The sequence below is a fragment of the Schistocerca gregaria genome, chromosome 7 (genome assembly GCF_023897955.1).
Source record: "Schistocerca gregaria isolate iqSchGreg1 chromosome 7, iqSchGreg1.2, whole genome shotgun sequence".
Taxonomy (NCBI): domain Eukaryota; kingdom Metazoa; phylum Arthropoda; class Insecta; order Orthoptera; family Acrididae; genus Schistocerca; species Schistocerca gregaria.
This window is the reverse complement of record NC_064926.1, coordinates 530,389,799-530,414,927: the sequence shown is the minus strand read 5'-3', so window position 1 is coordinate 530,414,927 and position 25,129 is coordinate 530,389,799. Positions and strand designations below refer to the sequence as shown.

At 42.5% G+C, this 25,129-nt stretch overlaps 1 protein-coding gene across 1 annotated transcript in view; it reads left to right on the top strand.

The window, feature by feature from the left end:
* LOC126282462 (collagen alpha-1(III) chain-like) overlaps window positions 1–24,747 on the top strand; it is a 49,066-nt gene extending 24,319 nt beyond the window's left edge. Inside the window, exon 3 of the mRNA XM_049982117.1 lies at window positions 24,573–24,747. Coding sequence (XP_049838074.1) covers window positions 24,573–24,747 — 175 coding nt within the window. The remainder of the gene's footprint in view (window positions 1–24,572) is intronic.
* The last annotated feature ends 382 nt before the right edge of the window (window positions 24,748–25,129 follow it).

Genomic DNA, 25,129 nt, shown 5'->3' with positions numbered 1-25,129 from the left:
ACGAAGTATGAAGAAACGGAAGTTCTAAGACGGACATCGTTATTTTGGAACAGTGTTGTGAAAGGGGCTACATAATTGTTGGATGTGAGGTCCGCCAGTTATGCCAAACACCGTTTTGTCTCAGTACCAAAACATGTTTCGGCACCACTGTGCCATCATCAGTGGGTTTTCCTTTTTATTTATGCTGTAATGTAAACATTTTTGTTAAATGACTATAAAATTATATGCATCTTTAGTTCAAACAATAGATCGTTTCCTTTTGTAAATACCTTTACGTTTGGTGTGCATGAATTTTCTTGATCACTTGTGTGTTAATTACTACAGGTAGCTTGTCATCTGCAACCAAACGATGATGATGAGAAAGTTTCTTGCTGGGAGTTAAGCTATCATCTAGAATGTAATTTAGTTTGTCTTGATGTTTTTACGCCTATATTAGTTTTTACTTACGTTTTCATGTGGCAAGCACTTCCATTCTCCGCATCATGCTGAGGCGTTGTGAGTCACATTTAACTGTAACAAATATTTTCCACAAATAACATAGTAAAAATAAACTTCACCAAAACACAGAGTGATGGTGGTTTGTTGTGTGACCCAGCCCAGTCAGTGTTTATTTGTTCACCAGAGATGCAAATAATTTTATAATAATTTAACAAAAAATGTTCACATTACAGAATAAATGAAAACGAAAACCCACTGATGGCACAGTGGTGCCGAAACATGTTTGGGTACTGAGAAGAAACGATGTTTTGCATAACTGACTGACCTCACATCCAACAATTTTAACTGCAACCATGGCCAACACAAGGAGCTGAAAATCAAAATGAGGCTATATAAATACGAGTAGCTGACGGGCTGATCAACACGGATACTAGGTTCACTCTCAGAAAAGCTTGGGACCCACCACTCAGCCAACTGAAATCACAGCGTCGGCCGAGAGCGACTTCCGCGCCCGATGCACTCAGCAGAAGTACTGAGGGACCAGAGTTCAAGCACCTGCTTCCGGCAGCGTACCTCCTCCCCCACCCCCCCCCCCCACCCCGCCCACCCACTCAACCCGTCATGGCTTGCGGCTGGCAGTGGATGAAGGGATGAGGGGCAATAAGAGTATAAAGGAGGCAGTATTTAGTAAAGACGCTCATTCAGCGTGTATAACCTGAAGATTAAGGCAAGGTACGCTGTCGAAGTACCGTGTTACGAAAACGTCTGCACCCGGCTGGACGCCCGACAACAGTACAAACAGTTTTGATCAAGGTTTGGAAGGACATTTTATATGGAAAATAAAGAGACGTCTGTTTCGGCTTTTTGCTAGACACTCCCAAGCTGTTGAAAAATTCAAGGTCAAATTTGATGATTGCAAATTGTTTTTTCAATGCTATACTTCGAAACACCATCTAAATACAAACCTTTCTTACCAGTCTAATATGCACAGTTAATAATGTTCGAGTTATTAGCATTTTGTGTTTTGATAGTGAAGATGGATACCCGGCCCCCTACGTGTCTAAGAAAGTGACGACGGTGAATGACCGATCAAGATATTATATTACCAAAATGATGGTCCATGTTCGGTTCTTAGTTGTGGCATTTTTCCATTCGATGTTTTCGCGGTGTATCAGATAACATTATGTCGAATGGAATAACTTTTTTTATTTTTTTAAAATAAAATACGGGGACGTGTGATTAATAGTGAAATAAGTATATACAGGGTGAACCACATAACGCATAACATCCCTTTTATTTCTTGAACGGTTACACACTCCGAAACGTGGTTTTCGGCAAATATTAGAGAGTCGAGGGGCACGTATTTTTTGTTTGGTTAATGTGTTTAGCTGTGGTATTAATGAAGATATTAAATCAAGTACTTTTTTAAATGGATCTGTAATCGACAGTTCTTGAAAATACAGCATTTGTCAATGTTGACATTGAAACAACCTGTCGTAAAAAAATTCGAGAAATGTCGTAGCATAAGAGCACGGTGACCGGAAACGGCATTTGGCGTGCAAAAACTGCGAAGCAGGCGTCTCGGAGAAGGCTACGTAGTTGTATACAGGAAGGCACGCCTGAGCTACGAGAAAAAAGCCTTATTTCTCCATGAGCCAACTTACGAACTAGATGCAGGCTCGCTTACGAATGAAATATGACATACACAAGAATCTAGCATATCACAAATGGATTGGGAGAACTATTTCACATTTGTGTATCCCTGAAACAGGGGAATCAACTGTTCGTTCTTCAAAAATAAAGAAGTCTTATGTGCTGTAAAAAGCAACTACCGTATTAAATATCTAAATGTTAGAAGATTTGACCATCTTTTTCTGTAAGTGGCAGCGTACGTCTTAGAGGCAAAATACACGCTGCTGGACAACAGTCTCAACGTACTCTGCTCTCACTTATAATGTATGGGATAAATTCGATGAACTAAACATTTTATTAAAAATACATTGGTGACCACCTGTACACTGCAAAATAAATATTCTTCTTAGCAAAACGTCGTTTCAGGCTGAATGTAAGCGCATAATGACAGTGTTACCAGCTACGTGCAAAAGAAGGTGTGGACTTATTTGACATTTCAATGCAATTTCGTACACACGTAAGTGATTAAAGAGTTTACTACAATGATTTGGTAACCACTCAAATCACATAATTTAATTTTGTCTTGCAAAAAATAACTTGTCCTTTATTCAAGCATGTTTTCCAACGGTTAACCATAGACTGAAAGGCACATTTGAAATCGCTGTTCGAAAGAACGATGAGCAGATCTCATTACGGATGATACACTCCTGGAAATGGAAAAAAGAACAAATTGACACCAGTGTGTCAGACCCACCATACTTGCTCCGGACACTGCGAGAGGGCTGTACAAGCAATGATCACACGCACGGCACAGCGAACACACCAGGAACCGCGGTGTTGGCCGTCGAATGGCGCTAGCTGCGCAGCATTTGTGCACCGCCGCCTTCAGTGTCAGCCTGTTTGCCGTGGCATACGGAGCTCCATCGCAGTCTTTAACACTGGTAGCATGCCGGAACAGCGTGGACGTGAACCGTATGTGCAGCTGACGGACTTTGAGCGAGGGCGTATAGTGGGCATGCGGGAGGCCGGGTGGACGTACCGCCGAATTGCCCAACACGTGGGGCGTGAGGTCTCCACAGTACATCGATGTTGTCGCCAGTGGTCGGCGGAAGGTGCACGTGCCCGTCGACCTGGGACCGGACCGCAGCGACGCACAGATGCACGCCAAGACCGTAGGATCATACGCAGTGCCGTAGGGGACCGCACCGCCACTTCCCAGCAAATTAGGGACACTGTTGCTCCTGGGGTATCGGCGAGGACCATTCGCAACCGTCTCCATGAAGCTGGGCTACGGTCCCGCACACCGTTAGGCTGTCTTCCGCTCACGCCCCAACATCGTGCAGCCCGCCTCCAGTGGTGTCGCGACAGGCGTGAATGGAGGGACGAATGGAGACGTGTCGTCTTCAGCGATGAGAGTCGCTTCTGCCTTGATGCCAATGATGGTCGTATGCGTGTTTGGCGCCGTGCAGGTGACCGCCACAATCAGTACTGCATACGAACAAGGCACACAGGGCCAACACCCGGCATCATGGTGTAGGGAGCGATCTCCTACACTGGCCGTACACCTCTGGTGATCGTCGAGGGGACACCGAATAGTGCACTGTACATCCAAACCGTCATCGAACCTATCGTTCTACCATTCCTAGACCGGCAAGGGAACTTGCTGTTCCAACAGGACAATGCACGTCCGCATGTATCCCGTGCCACCCAACGTGCTCTAGAAGGTGTAAGTCAACTACCCTGGCCAGCAAGATCTCCGGATCTGTCCCCCATTGAGCATGTTTGGGACTGGATGAAGTGTCGTCTCACGCGGTCTGCACGTCCAGCACGAACGCTGGTCCAACTGAGGCGCCAGGTGGAAATGGCATGGCAAGCCGTTCCACAGGACTACATCTAGCATCTCTACGATCGTCTCCATGGGAGAATAGCAGCCTGCATTGCTGCGAAAGGTGGATATACACTGTACTAGTGCCGACATTGTGCATGCTCTTTTGCGTGTGTCTATGTGCCTGTGGTTCTATCAGTGTGAACATGTGATGTATCTGACCCCAGGAATGTGTCAATAAAGTTTCCCCTTCCTGGGACAATGAATTCACTTTGTTCTTATTTCAATTTCCAGGATTGTATTATGGACCATGCACTATCGATTTTACGACACATATCGTCTGGCGTACGTTTTTTTTTCGTCATAGACTGCAACCTCGGGTGCTCCAAAAAGAAAGAAATCAAGAGGAGTCACATCGGAAGACCCCGCAGGCCATTTGACAAGAGAATTTCGTTCTATCCAATGTCAGGGAAAGTTCTCATCCAGTATTTGCATTGCAACACGGGGCGAATGAGATGGACAGTCATTGTTTTGCAGCCACATACACTATTGAATGATCAGTGGTACCTCTTCTAGAAGAACCGACACAAGGTTCGTCAGAAAGTGCGCGTACGAATGTCCGTTTAGAAAACCTGAGATGAAGTAAGATCTCACATTGTAATTTCCTATCATGGCACACCATACGTTTACTCTCCGTGACCGTTGATGTTGTACCTGACGACGCCAGTGTGGATTTTCGACTGAACAGTAGTGCATGTTATGCAAATTTACATTAGCGTGGCTAGTAAACGTTGCTTCATACGAAAAAGCACACGTTGGAAAACCAAGGGGTCGTCTCTCAATTACTCAAGGACAAACCGACAAAATTCTTTACGTCGTCGAATGCTGATGTAGTGACAGATGATGGAAATTCTGTTGATGCAGGATCCGCATGACGCTCATCTGCCTGATTCCAAATTCCTTGGCAGTGTGTTTCGTACCACTGTGTGGATTCATTAGCGTCGTAGTCAGCACAATTTTTTCGTGTTCTCTTCTCCTTTTTTTGACTTCCAAAAAGCTTGTCCGCAGTAGCGTCTTAATAATCCGTGCAATTGCCTGGCGCGTCGAACATTGGCGATCCGTATAGATAGTCTTATACATCTATACTATTTGTACTGGATTTCTTTTATATTTACTATACAAAAGTAATACACCCAACTTCTCCTCATTGGTGTACATTTCTGCAAGCAAACAATGCTGAAGCACAAATAAGCGTCCTGCAGCACAGACAATTAAATAGGCAAATGTGTTGACATTCTGACACAGCGTAGTACGAAATGCAGTGTGGCAGTGTTTGCACCTATAATGCCGATTCCGGCCACCGTGATCTCAAATTCGAGGTAGTTTCTCGAATTCGGCGTGAAGTCAGCGCCGGCGCCACCAGTCGGGAACGACAGAGAATAGAAGATTGTGAGAAGAGGTCAGCCAATCGTAAGCTCACCGACCTCCTTCCAGGACGACAACGCGCCAGCAGCGGCCCCTTGGTGAAGAGGACATAAGCGTCGCGTCCGACTGCTGGCAGCGCACTGCGATAGCAGCAGATTCAACGCTAGCCACTTCGTTAGCCGACGCATCGTAACCTCGAATCATTAGCAATCTCTACATAGCACAGAGATCAGCAGTTAACAATTATAATGTTAGTGATATTTAAAAATAATATAACATACCACTGTAAAACTTAATAATCACTATTGCTGGTAGAAAAATTCCTGAAATGATGAAATGGTGCATACAAAATTTTTGTTGTTGACAACGAATGATGATTCCCATAAGACCGACGAGAACGTTGATAGATGTCATTGTTTAGAGGCCTGTGACCGCTCTCAAAATTATGCAGTTACTGTAGTTACCTCGCCGGTATACTGATAGGAAAGATCGGTAAAAGAGATCCCAGGGACGCTGAGATAAATGTTTGATAAAGTAAAAGGATAATGTTCTACGAGTCGGGGCGTGGAATGTCAGAAGCTTGAAAGTGGTAGGGAAACTAGAAAATCTGAAAATGGAAATGCAAAGGCTCAATCTAGATACAGTAGGGGTCAGTGAAGTGAAGTGGAAGGAAGACAAGGATTTCTGATCAGATGAGTATCGGGTAATGTCAACAGCACCCAAAAATGGTATAACAGGTGTAGGATTCGTTATGAATAGAGAGGTAGGGCAAAGGGTCTGTTACTATGAACAGTTCAGTGACCGAGTTGTTCTAATCAGAATCGACAGCAGACCAACACCGACAACGATAGTTCAGGTATACATGCCGACGTCGCAAGCTGAAGATGAACAGATGGAGAAAGTGTATGGGGATATTGAAAGGGTAATGCAGTATGTAAAGGGGACGAAAATCTAATAGTCATGGGCGACTGGAATGCAGTTGTAGGGGAAGGAGTAGAAGAAAAGGTTACAGGAGAATATGGGCTTGGGGCAAGGAATGAAAAAGGAGAAAGACTAATTGAGTTCTGTAACAAGTTACAGCTAGTAATAGCGAATACCCTGTTCAAGAATCACAAGAGGAGGAGGTATACTTGGAAAAGTCCGGGAGATACGGGAAGATTTCAATTAAATTACATCATGGTCAGACAGAGATTCCGAAATCAGGTACTGGATTGTAAGGCGTACCCAGGAGCAGATATAGACTCCGATCACAATATAGTAGTGATGAAGAGTAGGCTGAAGTTCAAGACATTAGTCAGGAAGAATCAATACGCTAAGAAGTGGGATACGGAAATTCTAAGGAATAACGAGATACGCTTGAAGTTCTCTAACGCTATAGATACAGCAATAAGGAATAGTGCAGTAGGCAACACAGTTGAAGAGGAATGGACGTGTCTAAAAAGGGCCATCACAGAAGTTGGGAAGGAAAACATAGGAACAAAGAAGGTAGCTGCGAAGAAACCATGGGTAACAGAAGAAGTACTTCAGTTGATTGATGAAAGGAGGAAGTACAAACATGTTCCGGGAAAATCAGAAATACAGAAATACAAGTCGCTAAGGAATGAAATAAATAGGAAGTGCAGGGAAGCTAAGACGAAATGGCTGCAGGAAAAATGTGAAGACATAGAAAAATATATGACTGTCGGAAGGACAGACTCAGCATACAGGAAAGTCAAAACAACCTTGGGTGACACTAAAAGCAACGGTGGTAACATTAAGAGGGCAACGGGAATTCCGCTGCTAAATGCAGAGGAGAGAGCAGATAGGTGGAAAGAATACATTGAATTCCTCTATGAGGGTGAAGATTTGTCTGATGTGATAGAAGAAGAAACAGGAGTCGATTTAGAAGAGATAGGGGATCCAATATTAGAATCGGAATTTAAAAGAGCTTTGGAGGACTTATGGTCAAATAAGGCAGAAGGGATAGATAACATTCCATCAGAATTTCTAAAATCATTAGGGGAAGTGGCAACAAAACGACTATTCACGTTGGTGTGTAGAATATATGAGTCTGGCCACATTGCATCTGACTTTTGGAAAAGCATTATCCACACAATTCCGAAGACAGCAAGAGCTGACAAGTGCGAGAATTATCGCACAATCAGCTTAACAGCTCATGCATCGAAGCTCCTTACAAGAATAATACACAGAAGAAGGGAAAAGAAAATTAAGAATGCGCTAAGTGACGATCAGTTTGGCTTTCGGAAAAGTAAAGGCACGAGAGGGGCAATTCTGACGTTACGGCTAATAATGGAAGCAAGGCTAAAGAAAAATCAAGACACGTTCATAGGATTTGTCGACCTGGAAAAAGCGTTCGACAATGTAAAATGGCGCAATCTCTTCAAGATTCTGAAAAAAGTAGGGTTAAGCTATAGGGAGTGACGGGTCATATACAATATGTACAACAACCAAGAGGCAATAATAAGAGTGGACGATCAAGAACGAAGTGCTCGTATTAAGAAGGGAGTAAGACAAGGCTGTAGCCTTTCGCCCCAACTCTTCAATCTGTACATCGAGGAAGCGATGATGGAAATAAAAGAAAGGTTCAGGAGTGGAATTAAAATACAAGGAGAAAGGATATCAATGATACGATTCGCTGATGACATTGCTATCCTGAGTGAAAGTGAAGAAGAATTAAATGATCTGCTGAACGGAATGAACAGTCTAATGAGTACACAGTATGGGTTGAGAGTAAATCGAGAAAGACGAAGGTAATGAGAAGTAGTAGAAATGAGAACAGCGAGAAACTTAACATCAGGATTGATGGTCACGAAGTCAATGAAGTTAAGGAATTCTGCTACCTAGGCAGTGAAATAATCAATGACGGACGGAACATGGAGGACATCAAAAGCTACTCGCTATGGCAAATAAGGCATTTCTGGCCAAGAGAAGTCTACTAATATCAAATACCGGCCTAAATGTGAGGAAGAAATTTCTGGGGATTTACGTCTGGAGTACAGCATTGTGTGGTAGTGAAACATGGACTGTGGGAAAACCGGAACAGAAGAGAATCGAAGCATTTGAGATGTGGTGCTACAGACGAATGTTGAAAATTAGGTGGACTGATAAGGTAAGGAATGAGGAGGTTCTACGCAGAATCGGAGAGGAAAGGAATATGTGGAAAACACTGATAAGGAGAAGGGACAGGATGATAGGACATCTGCTAAGATTTGAGGGAATGACTTCAATGGTACTAGAGGGAGCTGTAGTGGGAAAAAAAACTGTAGAGGAAGACAGAGATTGGAATACGTCAAGCAAATAATTCAGGACGTAGGTTGCAAGTGCTACTCTGAGATGAAAAGGTTAGCACAGGAAAGGAATTCGTGGCGGGCCGCATCAAACCTGTCAGTAGACTGACGACCAAAAAAAAGTTATAAAATGCAAAATAATCAATTGAGAGGTGACACCAAAGGAAGAGGAAAGCAGTTTCTTAATTCAAACATGGTTATTGTAATTAAATTAGCGTTATTATTTATCCAAAATTTTCAGATACGAGAGTGGCACATTTGGTGAAACAGCCATCGAAAGCAATTGAAAAAATGAAATGAAATGTCGTGTGGCTAGGGCCTCCCGTCGGATAGACCGTTCGCCTGGTGCAAGTCTTTGAATTTGACGCCACTTCGGCGACTTGCTCGTCGATGGGGATGAAATGATGGTGATTAGGACAACACAACACCCAGTCCGTGAGAGGAGAACATCTCCGACCCAGCCGGGAATTGAACCCGGGACCTTAGGAATGACATTCCGTCGCGCTGACCACTCACTACCGGGGCCGGACGAAAACAAATGAGAAAGGGCGAGAGAGCTCACAGCTGCTTCTTTTACATAATCCAAAAACAAATTACGTCCACTGCCTTCAGTTTGCTTTAGAGAGCGTAAAGTTTTAATATATAAACATTTATCTGGAACATTCTTTATCGGAACAGCAACAAATTACATTCCTCACATCATACCGCGACCTTTGCTCCGTACTTTAAAGGTTTATTTACACAGAGGAATGTATATGGCCCTAATTAAATGACTGGGGCATATTCTATTAATTATTCAAAAAGCAACATTTCACAATCCATTTGTGGATGGTCATGTATAAAAAACTAAAGAATTCTCAAATTATTTAAAGTATTTGTGCTTGTCTGGTTGTAATCAAACACGTTAAGTCGAATTGTTTGACTGTTTGTCTATGCAGGATTCATACACACAAACAGGCTTCAATGTCAGCATTAATAATTGCTACCGAGCCGAGAGGACGCACAGCAGACCAGCAGCAGCACCTGTGTGATAAACATTGTTATTTGTTCACTTGCAAAGAAATGAACTGTACGTGCGTATTTTACTGTGTAGACTAATGCTTAGAAAAATAATCCTAGTTTTTGTTTTTGCGGAAGTATTGTGTGTATCCTTGTGTAGGGCGGATTCCTAGTGTAAATTTTCCCTATAGAGAAATTTATTTCTGTTTAATAGCTTGCGGTCTCAGAGTTCAGTGAGAAATCTGCGCATCTACTATTTTACTTTATTGTCCTTCGGTATATTTTCAAACTCAGTAGCGTCATTTGAGACCTTACATCGATTTTATACACAGTACGACATGGCTATGGACTGTGCTTGCTGTGAGTGGACGCAAGGAGAGTTGGCTGCTGTCCGTAGACAGCCGGAACGTGCATTGGCTACCGTCGACAAGCCTCTAGCTAATGCTCGAAGTTGCGGTGACGTCGGGGCGCCAGTGACGAGACCTGCGACACTTTTGGTGCCACTGGAATCCCCTGGTGGCCTGTGGCTTCGGTTACGCAACATTTGACACGTCCGTCCTCACTCCACAGTGGGTTCGCGTGTCACTGGGCGGAATGCTAAAGAGGGAGCAGACCGTGCGGCTGGCTCCCCACGTCATAGCAAACAGATACCAGGTGCTTCCCAGTGTTGAGCCAGAACTGAATGCCTCTCCGTTTGGGCCAGCGGTCGATTTTCCTGTCCAGTCCGGACAAGCACAGAGGGTGGGTATGCTAGTCGTTGGAAGCTCCAATGTTAGGCAGGTAATGGAGCCCCTCAGCGAGATAGCAGGAAAGGAGTGAAAGAATTCCAGTGTGCATTCGGGATGTTTGCCGGAATCTCTAATCCGTCATGAGGAAGAGGCAATGCCCGCGGCTATCGAGCTCACTGGGTGCACCCGAATGCTTGTAGTGGCACATGTCGGCACGAATGATGCCTGCCGCTTCGGTTATAAGGCCATCCTAGTCAATTTGGTGAAGGAAACCAGCAAAGCACGCGTGGTGCAGGATAAGCTATCTGTAGCATTGTACGCATGCTGATCACCGTCCTCTGGTTTGGTGCGATCACATCGGATGCGAATTTCTCGATCTCCTCTATCGAGAGCATAACTGTAGGGTTTCCCTTAATAGGTCAGGTATGCACTACACGCACGAAGCGGCTACTAGGGTAACGGAGTACGTGTGGCGTGCACATAGGACTTATTTAGGTTAGAAGACCCCTCCCTTGGAAACAAATACGATTTTCCTGTTAAATCAGCCACAATGACCTCAGTGAATCTTCGTCCTCGCAGATCAGAGATACAGAAGATTAATATGATTTTAGTAAACTGCAGGCGCATCCAAGGAAAGGTCCCAGAATTAGTATCGCTTATTGAAGGTTATAATGCAACAAAAAGCACTGGGAACAGAGAGTTGGTTGAGGCCAGACATCAATGACAACGAAATCCTAAGTTCAGAGCGGAGTGTTTATCGTAAGGATAGGTAAGTCATCAATAGTTGCGTCGTGTTTATTGCAGTAAAAAATTCGATATAATCTAGCGAGGTTATCACGGATTTCGAATGTGAATTAATCTGGGTGAAACTGGCTATCAAAAAACCGTCCAAAATGGTGATCGGATGCTTTTATAGACCACCTGGGTGAGGATCTATAGTTGTAGAGCGCTTCAGACAAAGCTTGCAGAATATCATCAATAATTTTTCTGATCATGTCTTTGTAATAGGGTTTGACTTCAACTTGCCATGTATAGATTGGGAGTGGCATGCCATCAAAACTGGTGCCAGAGACAGGGAATGGTGTGGCATTGTTATGGATGTCTTGTCCGAAAATTACCTTGAGCAGATAGTTAGAGAACTAAATCGTGAGGGTAGCGTCTAAGACCTCCTGGCGACAAGCAGACTTGAATTTATGGGATCAGTTAACGTAGAGGAAGGTATCAGTGATCATCAAGCTGTGACAGCAGCTATGACGACGGGTCGTACAAGGAATTTTAAGAAATGTAGGTAGCTATATTTGCTCAGTGAGGGTGACAGAGTACAAGTTTCAGTAGCATATAATATTCGGTGATGAGGACGAAGATGTGGAGAACAAATGGAAAAAATTCAAATGCGTCGTTCAATATGCCCTAGACAAGTATGTTCCAAGTAAGGTTTTAAGGGATGGGAAAGATACGCCATGGTTTAATAGCCGTGTAGAGAAGCGCTACGTAAACAAAGAGCACTTCATCTCTGATTCAAGAGAAGTAACAACCGAGCTGACAAACAAAAGCTGAACGAAGCGAAAATGAGCGTAAGGAGAGCAATGAGAGAAGCGTTCAATGATTTTGAAAGTAATACGTTGTCAACCAACTTGAGTAAAAACACTAAGAGATTTCGGTCGTAAGTAAAATCAGTAAGTGAGTCAAAATCATCTATTCTTTCTCTCAGCGACCACACCGGCACCGAAACGGAAGACAAGAGAGAGAAGGCCGAAATACTGAATTCGGTCTTCCGAAGTTGTTTCACTGCGAGGATCGTAACACTGTCCCTCCTTTCAGTCGTTGTGCGAACGTGGAAATGGCAGATGTTGAGATAGCCGATCGCGGAACTGAAAAGCAGCTACAAACGCTTAGTAGAGGAAAGGCTTCAGGACCAGATGAGATACCTATAAGATTCTATATATATTACGTGAAAGAAGTAGCTTCCTTTCTAGCAGTAATTTATCGTAAATCGCTTGAGCCACGAAAGGTACCTAACGACTGGAAAAAAGTGCAGGTCACTCCCGTTTCTAAGAAAGGCCGTAAGACAGGTCCACACTATTATAGAACTATATCGTTGACGTGAATCAGTTGTAGAATAATGGAACACGTTTTATGCTCAATATTTATGACGTTTTTGGAAATGCTGCGAAACTCAGCTCGCTTTGTTCCTCCAAGAGATCCAGAGGGCGGTGGACAACGGCGCTCAGGCTGATGCCGTGTTCCTTGATTTCAGTGAGGCATTTGACACCGTCCCGCACTGTCGTTTAATGAAAAAAATGCGAGCTTACGGAGTAGGGAGCAGACCTGCGATTGGATTCAAGACTTCCTTGCAGATAGAACTCAACACGCCGCTCTTAATGGAACTAAATCAACAGATGTAAAGGTAGTATCCGGAGTAGCACAGAGAAGTGTGATAGGACCGTTACTGTTCACAGTATATATAAATGATGTAGTAGAAAGCGCCGAATGCTCTTTAAGGCAACTCGCAGATGATGTTTATACCAAAATAGGAACGCGAGAAGATAAAAAGAATTTGCAGAACGACCTGTAGAGAATTGATGAGTGGTGCAGACCCTGCAGTTGACGCTGTACGTAAATAAATGTAACATATTACGCATATACAGGAAACGAAATCCACTACTGTGTAGCTACACTGTTAATTACAAACAGCTGGAGACAGCGTCTACTTAAAATATCTTGACGTAACTATCGAGAGGGATCGTAAGTGGAATGATGACATAAAACAGATAGTGGGAAAAGCAGACAGGAGACACAGATTCATCGGAATAATCTAAAGGAAATGTAACTGATCCATTACATTGTTCGCTCGATTCTTGAGTATTGTTCATCTATCTGGGATCCCAATTAGGTAGTGCTGACAGAGGACATAGAGTAGGCCCAACGAAGAGCGGCGTGTTTCGTCACGGGATCGTTTAGCTGGCGAGAGAGCATTACGGAGGTGCTTAACAAACTCCACTGGCAGACGTTACAAGAGAGACGTTGGGCATCACGGAGAGCTTTGCTATTGAAGTTTCGGAACGGCACTTTTCGGGGGGACACCATATTATTCCCCCCACATACATCATGTGCTGTCACCGCCAGCCACCACACTTGATAGGTGGTAGCCTTTAAATCGGTCGCGGTCCGTTCGTATACGTCGGACCCGCGTGTCGCCACTATCAGTGATTGCAAACCGAGCGCCGCCACACGGCAGGTCTAGTCTAGATTCCCTAGCACTCGCCCCAGTTGTACAGCCGACTTTGCTAGCGATGGTTCACTGGCTGCATACGCTCTCATTTGCAGAGACGACAGTTTAGCATAGTCTTCAGCTACGTCATTTGCTACGACCTAGCGAGGCACCATATTCAGTAATTAGAATGAATTCTGAACAGACAATATTGTGAATCATGTACCGTCAAGAGCGACTCTCACCATTAATGAATTAAAGTTAAGTATCAAACTAACTATGTCCACTTTCTGAATTCTCATTCCTTGTCATGTTCCAGACCTCACGTCAGTATAGTTCTTCCCTCCTCACACCAGCCTGCGTGAGCTAAAACGCGTGCATTTCGGCCTCCATGCGTAACACGGTGTGGCTCATCTGCCAACACAACACACCTCGCTTGTTGACGACGAGAAAAAAATTCGAGAAAGTAGAGCCAATATAGAGGCTTACCGACAATCATTCTTCCGAAGCAATATTCGCGAGTGGAACAGGGTTGGTGGGATCAGATAGTGGTACCGAAAGTACCCACCACCATACACTATTAGCTGGCTTGCGGAGTATGATGTAGGTGTAAATGTAGATATCACCATAATTGTCTTCTCAAGAGCTATCTAATGCAGTTATGCAAAGTACACGGTGACATTAAAACAAGCGTGCTTGCTTCAGTATTTCCGTTGATTCCAACGCTAAGAATATTAACGAAACAAAAAATACGTTGTCCTCGACTTAAGCATTTGCCAAAAAAGGGCGTTTCGATTTCTGCAACCGTACACGAAGTAAAGTCGGTGTTACGTCTTATGTGACTCATCTCACATAATATTCTGACAGTTTCATCGTGATGCATGATGCGCTACTATAAGATTTTCGTAGATGAAGCTCAACCGCAATAACATACATTATGTGTGTTTTTGTACTATGTATCACATTTAAAATAACCGTCACTGCGATTTATATATACTTATTAGATTATTAGTCACATCTCCCGACGTTTTACTTATAAAAAAAGAGAAACAGCGGAAAAGCATTGCGATTATCACAATATTATCAGATTCATAGAAAAAATTGCATGAATTGAAGATGGACCAGCAGTTTTGTAGTCTGAAGCCTTGTTTTTTAGTTTATCGGCTTTTTTTCTCGCCTTGGCAGCTTGCCCACCGATCTCGCTCTACTAGACACGCGGAATGCCGGGAACGTTGATAACTCGAACAATATTAACTTTGCGCCTCATATTATGTTCATATAAAATATTTGTTTTTTGATGATCCTCCGACGCTTAAATTTGAAAATAAGATTTTCCGTCATTAGCTTTGAGCCGGCCTCGGTGGCCGAGCATTTCTAGGCGCTCAGTCCGGAACCGCGCGACTGCTACGGTCGCAGGTTCGAATCCTGCCTCGAACATGGATGTGTGTGCTGTCCTTAGGTTAGTTAGGTTTATGTAGTTCTAAGTTTTAGGGGACTGATGACCACAGCTGTTAGGTGCCACAGTACTCAGAGCCATTTGAACCATCAGCTTTGACCTTGATGTTTTCAAAAACCAGGATATGTCTAGCAAAAATCCAAAATACGCATCTGTTTATTTTTAACACAGAATTTCGTTTTAAACATTGATTAAAAGTAGGATACCCACACGCCAAATCCTCCCCCTGTTAGGTTAGTCTGCCAACAACGAGAATGACGTCTAATTGAAACACACCAGCACCTACATAAAAAGAATAATTACTTCTCTTGTATATTTTAATAAAATTTATTTTTCATTTATTTCATTCGAAGGGTTGAGAGAATCAATAAAAAATAAGTTGCAAGATAATCTTTGTCAAGTTTGCAAGTACAATGATGGTAAAAAATTCACAACACCAAATAATAATCAATATAGAGTTCATGGGGGCTTAATTAAAAAGAAAAGACTAATATTAATGAATAAATGCAATAATTTTACTACCTGTGTGACCGAATATGAAGTCTCGTAACCGGTTGGCTCTGACTATTATTGGCACTCAAGCTGACTGCATAAAATAAATATAAAGAATGAAAAGGAATTTCCATTAACAAAATTGATTGAGTCCCCTGCAACTATAAAAGCTACGAAACAAAAAGCACAAGTGTAACTGTTCTGTGTGTGGTAGAGTGACTCAACATACATGTATCTGTCCCGGTTCTTTCTCAGCACGACAAAATATTTTAAACACCATTTACAATGAACTAATTGATAAACCAGAAATACTAAAATTGCACATAGAAACCAGAATTACAAGTCTAATAAATAAACAGGTGCCAGATGCTTTGTTGACTGTAGCTGTTTTACCTAATTATATATTGGGGAAAATATTCCATTACACCAGCATCATAAATCAAAAGCCCATCTCCTTTCTCAAATATATTCTGACAACGGCATCTTCTTCCATCTATACATTACATCAACCGAACAGTACACTATTTCTGTCGTCTACTCTCTCGCCCAACAGAACGGCTGTTCTCGACATCCTCTTAACTACTACCGAGCGAGGTAAAGATTCAAACTACGGAAGGCACTAACTACTGATAGGGATAGTTAGCAAATGAATGATTTTAATAGAGAACAAACAATGTATTTACCTTAATAGTCATAATATATATAGCAGTTCATGACACCCAGTCTTACAAATTTCAAAACTCCGCCATCTCTCTCCCCAGGTCCACCACTGCTGGCGGCTCACCTCCAACTGAGCAACGCTACGCGCTGTTAGCATCCAGCTGCCGCTGCCCAACACTACAATGGCAGACAACAATGCAAACCAGCCACAGACTGCACACGGCACAGCCAGTGATTTTTATACAGAGCGCTACATGGCGGCGGCGTTACCAATAAAAAAACCTGAACAGCCTACTTACATAGCCCCAATGCTCCCCACAAAAAAAATTTACAAATTGTTTTGGGCAGTGGGCAATACAGATTTGAAATTTTTTTTCATAATTACAATAACAAAGAAATGAAATGCACACACTTATCGATACAATGTTGGTCAAAAGCTAAAATTTTCTCACAGTCCATAAAGACAGTCCTTATCATTCATCAAAGTAAAATCACAGTGTTTTTTTTCTCAAAGTCTGAGTAGTAAAAGAGAATGCACACAGAAGTAGTGGATTTTCATGCCATCTTGAAGTAGTAGTGTTGTCCTTCCAACGGAAAGACAGTGCTGACTCTTGACATGCAGACAGGTAATGGGCCACAACAGAGCAAACCCACAGCAGAGTCATTCGAAGTTTTGAAGAATATTGGTAGGTTGGTTATCACAGAGCAGACCCACTGTAGTCCTAGTATAGATTACGGTATTGGTGGGCCACCAGAGGTGCAGACCCACTGCAGGCCTTGTAGAAATAATGGTATTGGTGGGTCATCAAAGGTGTAGACCCACAATAGTCCTTGTACAGATGGCCAGAAACCATCAGTTTGACCGTGCAGACGCACAATCACCATTGAAGAGTCTTGTGGACAATATAGCAAGTCCATAACCACCACTTGTGCACTCAGAAAAATTGTTTTTGAAATGTCCTTAGAAAGAACAATGCTGTTAACCAGTCCCTTACTGAATTATCAACACATGTGCAAACATTAACAGTCCCTACTTGTCACATATTGTCCATATACTATGACCAACAGAAACGTGTGCAGTGAAATGTAATTTACAAGTTACTTAATTTGATCAACTGGTGTCAATTACAATTTTGTAGCATAAAGAATACCTTGACAAAGGTACAAAATACATCATTAAAGAACATAATAATACAGACAGCATTTGTAGTAATAGGGGCTTTACAAAAGAATGAAATAACAAGTACATCAGTGTTACAAAAATTACAACATAAGTACATACATAAAAGATCAGAATAACTTTTGAAACATCAACTTCACACATGAGCATTAGAACAAAACAGAATAAATAATGTGTAAACATCTTTACAAAGTAAATAAAATGTTACTAATGCAAATTATATTTGAGAATAACAGACTTCCTCATCATAGTGAATGTAGCTTAGTATAAGAAGAGAAAAAATTCTATGAAACAGTACACAGAGACAGGAAGAAAATAAATACACAAGGGTACACAAACACATAGTGGGATAACACAAAAGGAAAGAACAGGGTTGGTTTTCAGGGTAACATTTGGTACTGCAGTCCAACCCAAAACTTCATTCCATAGATCGTCCCTCTTATTTCAAGATTTGCTCCATCCAAAAAAGAAAATCCTATCGAAGCATGCTTTCTGTATTCTGTTCACATACTCTTTCAAAAATAGTTTTTCTCCACTGTACACTACTTTTTTGGCCAAACCATTTTCTTATAGCTTCTCAATGCATTTCTTCCAATTCATCATAGTTAGTTTCTTATATAGCCTACCCCCTCTTAAGCTAACTTAAATCTACTGAGCTCAGATGCTAAACTAAGGGACGACGCAATGCAGCAGCACAAAACAATTAGCACAAACAGCAATGACAAAAAAAAATCGTAATTGGCAAAGCTAGCTACAGTAAATCTAAATTACCAAGCAATGCAACATTACAACTAATATGAGCCATTGTGCAGCAAGAAGAAAAATAAGTAAGTAGTAAAACTAGCTTAACAGAGTAATATAAAGTGAAATTTAGTAGCACTCTGCCTGGCAAACAGCAGCAGCAAATGCAATAATTTATATCTAAACATGACAAAGCTCAAGCAGAAAAAATAGTACACTAAAGACAACAATGCAGATATGGGAAATATATATTCACATCTTAATGTCTATATAATTAAAATGGTGCACCACAAAAACTTATTGTAAAAAGAATATTACCATGTACTTGAAAAGAAAATTCTGTATGCAATTCCTGTGAAGGGAAATGTCTTTTTGAGCTCCTTCGTTTTTTTAAGTACATCATAAAGTCATTATTTACTGGATCTGTAGGCATAAAATATTTATATTAGTACATCCATTAAATTTTGTAGTAACCAATGCTGCAGTGCAGTTAGAAACTAGGTATTAAACAAAATAGGCAAAGCAAGGCGTGAAACGTCATTGACTAGCCATAAGGCATTTCATAATGCAGTAAACAATCTTCCAACTAGCAAGACAATAGACATGAAACGTTGGTCATCATTTCATTTCAGTAAATATTATAAAGAACTCTACAGTGTAATCATGTTTTCAAGTTTGAGGGTGTCGTATTTACGATGCTTTCTACAAAGAAATGTCAATACCGAGGATGATAGCCTCTTTTCTTTTTTTTCACTACCTGTGCCTCCGAAAGGCACACACTAATTACATTTTATTTGTTGCATTAATTGCAATAATAATGTATTAGTGTCTGGAATCTGTTCCTCTATGCTTTTCGGCAGTGCATTTGCACCGGCAACATTCACATTTTGACAAGCAGAAAATGTGTGTTGACTTATTTGAGAAAACGGTGAGGACACAAAACCTGAATGTACAGTATTTGCAAGATTGTGTCCTGTCATTTAGAATTCATGACGCGAGCTGTTGCCGACCGATCGATCGATAATGCTTCCCTGTTCACTAATTGTTTCACTGGCTACACCATTATTTGCAACCCGCTCCATTTCCCTATGCACAATTACCAAATTAGTACTTTGAACATTAGTTAATTCATTACACGGAGGCGTTAACAAACTGCTTTCGAATTCACTGTCATTTCTCAGTTTACTTTGTAGCCTAGTATTACGTTTATCACATGCCATTACTGTCACAATATTTCACACGACAACACAGAAAAACACAATTTGAAGAGCAAAAATAAGAGAACACATTGACATAGCAAATAATATCTAGTTAATTTCAAGCGCAGCTGCGAAATACTTGGTGCAAATCTACATGCATGCCACAACTGTTTTGCTGTACAACAATGAAAGACTACAACTATAAAGGATAATTCTCTCTACAGTTACGCGCTAGCAATAAACAAAAGCTACGCTAATTACACAAACTGCAAAAAAAAATCTGAAAATTTCAGTGAGGTATCCTCGGCTAAGGGTCAACATATGAAACGTCCCCTTTGAAAAATTATACATAACTGTGCTTAAACTGACACACAATATTTTTAGCGCAACGCAATCTGACTTTCAAAAATCCCTACAAAAGAATGGCCCTGACTAACATTAACCTATAACTTTCACAAATCACTTACCTCACAAAAATCTTCGTTACTCGAACTACTGCAATACAGAGAGCGCCACTACTGCCAGCTAAATAAAAGATTCAAACTACAGAAGGCACTAATTACTGATAGGGATAGTTAGCAAATGAAAGATTTTAAAAGAGAACAAACAATGTATTTACCTTAATAGTCATAATATATATAGCAGTTCATGACATCCAGTCTTAGAAATTTCAAAACTCCGCCATCTCTCTCCCCACGTCCACCACTGCTTGCGGCTCACCCCCAACTGAGCAACGCTACGCGCTGTTAGCATCCAGCTGCCGCTGCCCAACACTACAATGGCAGACAACAATGCAAACCAGCCACAGACTGCACACGGCACAGCCAGTGATTTTAATACAGAGCGCTACGTGGCGGCGGCGTTACCAACAAAAAAACCTAAACAGCCTACTTACACTATCACCTGCCATATGTGGTCCATTGGAGATCGAGCAGGCCAAGGCACCATGTTGACACTCTGTAGAGCATGCTGGGTTACAACAGCGGTATGTGAGCGAGCGTTATCCTCTTGGATAACAATCTCTGGAATCCTGTTCATGGACGGCAGCACAACAGATCAAACCAGCAGACTGACGTACAAATTTGGAGTTTGGATGCGTGGGGTAACCACTGCATTGCTCCTGCTGTCATACGAAATCGCAACCCTGACGATAACTCCAGGTGCAGGTCCAGTGTGTCTACCATGCAGACGGGTTGGTTGCTGGCCTTCCACGTGCCTCCTCCTAACGAACGCATCCATTACTGGCACCGAGGCAGAAACACCTTTCATCCCAAAAGACAACAGACCTCCACCCTCCCCTCCAATGACCTCTGAAGTTGGTGTCGATTTGGGGTCACAGGAAAGCACACTGCAAGGCATCTCCTCAGCAACCGTCCTTGAAGTAATCGATTTGTAAGAGTTCGTTGTGTCACTCTGGTGCCAACTGCTTCCCATACTGCAGATGCTGTACAATGCGCCAGACCTATACGCTGAACACGATGGCTTTACCTCTAAGCAGTAACACGTGGCTGTCCACAGCCCGGTCTTCTTACGACCGTACATTCTCGTGACCACTGCCGCCAGAAGTCGTGTACAGAGACTACATTCCTGTAAGTCTTTCTGCAATATCGCAGAAGAAACATCCAGTTTCTCGCTTTCCTAATACACGACCTCCTTCAAGATGAGCGAGGCGTTCATAGTGGCGACATTGTCGCCTTAGAGGCATTCTTGACTAACTTCAGTCCACCACCTCCAGTCTCTAAGGCAATCAAGAATCATGACCGCTACAGCGATTATTTTAAACAAACCCGATTAGCTTCCTTATAATGGCGGTACTAACGCAATTCTCATGCGACTGGCGTGAAAATTTTATTGGATCATTTCTCAGATGTAGAAAAACGCATACCAATTTTCGTTGATGTAGCAGAGCTACTTGTTGGTGGCGCAAATATTTTTTTCCGTCGGTGTAAATAACTCAGTAATTATTCTAACAAGGGGACGCCACCACGTTTGGAACGCGGATTTACTGAAAACTCCGTTCACTCGTAGTACTCCATGAGGACAACAAAATGCGTAAGCAGTAGGGCGTACTTCTCAAGCGTTACTGAGAAAATCGCAAGATAATTTCGGTCGTCAAGTATATATCTGTGCGTGGCCATTTTTAGCATGAAGCGGCTGCAGCCGAGTTTTGCCGGCACGGTAGCTCAGCGTGTTCGGTCAGAGCGTTAACTACCATCTCTAATAAATAAATAAAAAAAACGGAGCGAATGGATCAACGAGCAAACTGAAGGCATGTTATCGGGTGTCCGCCCTGAACAAATTCAAAGAACAATATAAAAGAAATTAAAAAAAATAGTAGTTGGCGTTGAAGTTGGATCGAGTTCTGTTCGTCAGTTTTTTTTTTAATTTCAACACAGTCATTTTCTTAACTATTTATATTACAATTGATAATGGGAAAAATACGTGTAATCCGATGAACGTTTATTAAATTTACGGTGTTATTTGGGAGTCTACTAATTTTTATTATCACAAATAATGTAATATTCAGAACTATCGACTAGTGAAAGACCAAACGCATCAAGTGATACTGAAAATGTATGCTTGTCCGTGATTTGAGATATCCCTTATACCTGGAAGGATCCCGAAACGACTTGTTAACTTCAAGTTTTGACCAGCACAGACGGCTTTCGGAAGATGTACAATTAATCGTCTCTTTTGACCAGTACAAGTTGCAGGATGGTACGTTTCGTAAAAACACGGAAAACATTAAGTTTAACGGCACCAGCTGCATTGAATAAATGCTATGTTTCTGCATACGGAAGGCCTTTTGACGTTTTCCGTGGAAAAACAAACCTCGATAACAATTTCAAAAACCTCTCTTTCAGGCGATAATTTGGAAGCAAACCATTACGCAGTATTTCCTTAAAAATCGGTGCTGGTAATTGGTTATGAAGTATCGAGTGTATTTTAATAGCGTCTTGCGAGAAGCAATTCCTCGTACTCTTTCGATTAAAGACGAACAGTTCTGAAGACACCGACAAGCATAGAGTTTGGTCGTTTGCTAGTCGGTAGTTATGAAAATTATATTATTTGTGGTAACAACAATTAGTAGACTGCCAAATGACATTGTAATTTTAATAAAAGTTCAGCCAATTACACGTATTTTCCCCATTACATCAATTGTAATATACATAGTAAAGAAAATGACTGTGTTGAAAATAAAAAAAATAAAAAAAAGCTGACGAACAGAACTTGAACCAGTGATCCAGCGGCTAGAACGTCAACAACTTCTTTTAAGGAAAAAAAACATTTTTTTTCATATTGCTTGTTGAATTTGTTAAGCGCGGACGTCCGATAAAAACCGTTCAGTTTGTTCGGTGATCCGCTCGCTCAGTTTTTTTAATAGAAATGAAAGCTAACGCTTTGACCGGACACACCGAGCTACCGTGCCGGCACCACTCGGCTACTGCCGCTTCATGGTAAAAATGTCCACCCTCAGATATACAGCGTGTTACAAAAAGGTACGCCCAAGCTTTCAGGAAACATTCCTCACACACAAATAAAGAAAAGATGTTATGTGGACATGTGTCCGGAAACGCTTAATTTCCATCTTAGAGCTCATTTTACTTTCGTCAGTATGTACTGTACTTTCTCGATTCACCGCCAGTTAGCCCAATTGAAGGAAGGTAATGTTGACTTCGGTGCCTGTGTTGACATGCCACTCACTGCTTTACAGTACTAGCATCACGCACATCAGTACGTAGCATCAACATGTTAGTGTTCATTACGAACGTGGTTTTGCAGTCAGTGCAATGTTTACAAATGCGGAGTTGGCAGATGCCCATTTGATGAATGGATTAGCGTAGGGCAATAGCCATGCCGGGGTACGTTTTTATCGAGACAGATTTCCAGAACGAAGGTGTCCGACAAGGAGACGTTTGAAGCAATTGATCGGCGTCTTAGGGAGCACGCAACATTCCAGCCTATGACTCGCGACTGGGGAAGACCTAGAACGACGAGGACACCTGCATTGGACGAGGCAATTCTTCGTGCCGTTGACGATAACCCTAATGTCAGCGTCACAATAGTTGTTGCTGTACAAGGTAATGTTGACGCGTCACTGTATGGAGAGTGCTACGGGAGAACCAGTTGTTTCCGTACCTCGTACAGCGTGTTCAGGCACTCTCACAGCTGATTGGCCTCCACGGGTACACTTCTGCGAATGGTTCATCCAACAATGTGTCACTCCTCATTTCAGTGGAAATGTTCTCTTTACGGATGAGGCTTCATTCCAACATGATCAAATTGTAAATTTCCACAATCAGCATGTGTGGGCTGACGAGAATCCGCATGCAATTGTGTAATCACGTCATCAACACAGATTTTCTGTGAACGTTTGGGCAGGCATTGTTGGTGATGTCTTGATTAGGCCCCATGTTCTTCCACCCACCCTCAATGGACACGTTATCATGATTTATTACGGGATACTCTACCTGTGCTACTAGAACATGTGCCTTTACAAGTACGACACAACATGAGGTTCATGCACGATGGAGCTTCTGCACATTTCAGTAGAAGTGTTTGTACGCTTCTCAACAACAGATTCGGTGATCGATGGATTGGTAGAGGCGGACCAATTCCATAGCCTCCACGCTCTCCTGACTTTAACCCCCTTGACTTTCTTTTATGGGGGCATTTGAAAGCTCTTGTCTACGCAAACCCGGTACCAAATGTAGAGACTCTTCGTGCTCGTATTGTGGACGGCTGTGATACAATACGCCATTCTCCAGGGTTGCATCATCGCGTCAGGGATTCCACGCGACGGAGGGTGGATGCATGTATCGTCGCTAACGGAGGACATTTTGAACATTTCCTGTAACAAAGTGTTTGAAGTCACGCTGGTATGTTCTGTTGCTGTGTGTTTCCAATCCATGATTAATGTGATTTGAAGACAAGCAATAACATGAGTTCTAACATGGAAAGTAAGCGTTTCCGGACACATGTCCACATAACTTATTTTCTTTCTTTGTGTGTGAGGAATGTTTCCTGAAAGTTTGGCCGCACCTTTTTGTAACACCCTGTATATTTGACGACCGAAATTATCTTACGATTTTCTCAGTAACGCTTGAGAACTACGTGCTACTGATTACACATTTTGTTGTCCTGATGGAGTACTACGAGTGTACGAAGTTTGCAGTAAATCCGCGTTCCAAACGTCGTGGCCTCCCCTTGTAGGTAGTGAAGATCAGAAGGAAGTCAGAAATCTTAAGAATATAGTACTGAGGAATAGAAACGGTTTCCCATTAATATCAAATTTCAGCGTCTTCGAGGTTTCGGGAATCAGCCTCTTCGTTTCACCTGGAGCCGTGTGTGAGTGTTATAAGCAGAGGTGGAGCAGCGGGCTGCGGACGATTGCAGAAGGAGCGGCTGTCAGTGCAGATGGCGCCGTAACAAGTGACGCGGGCAGCTTCGTGTTCCCCGGGCTGACCAATTAGCCTCTGCCGGACGTGACGCGCTACAGTTACGGCCGTCTAAGCGGCTCGGACGCGCTCTGGGCTCGCGTTTCGCCGGCCGACGTGCCCGCGTCTCGCAGAGTCAGCTAACCGAATTACGCTTCAGCGGATGTGTGGCTCCTACTGCCCCGCAGGTCACGTCTGCCAGGTGTGGGGTATTTCCAGCAGCGAACTGGCCGAAACGGACGCCCCAACCAGCTTTGTAGGTTGTATCAGTATATCCTGTGTCGAGTTTCGTTGCTGTTACCGCCTTTCACAAGTGCCTTCTACTTTTTGATGTACATAACTAAGAAAGGGCTATTATGGGTCACCGTTTGTAACACAACACCTCGTGGCATTAGGCCAGTATTACACGATCATACAC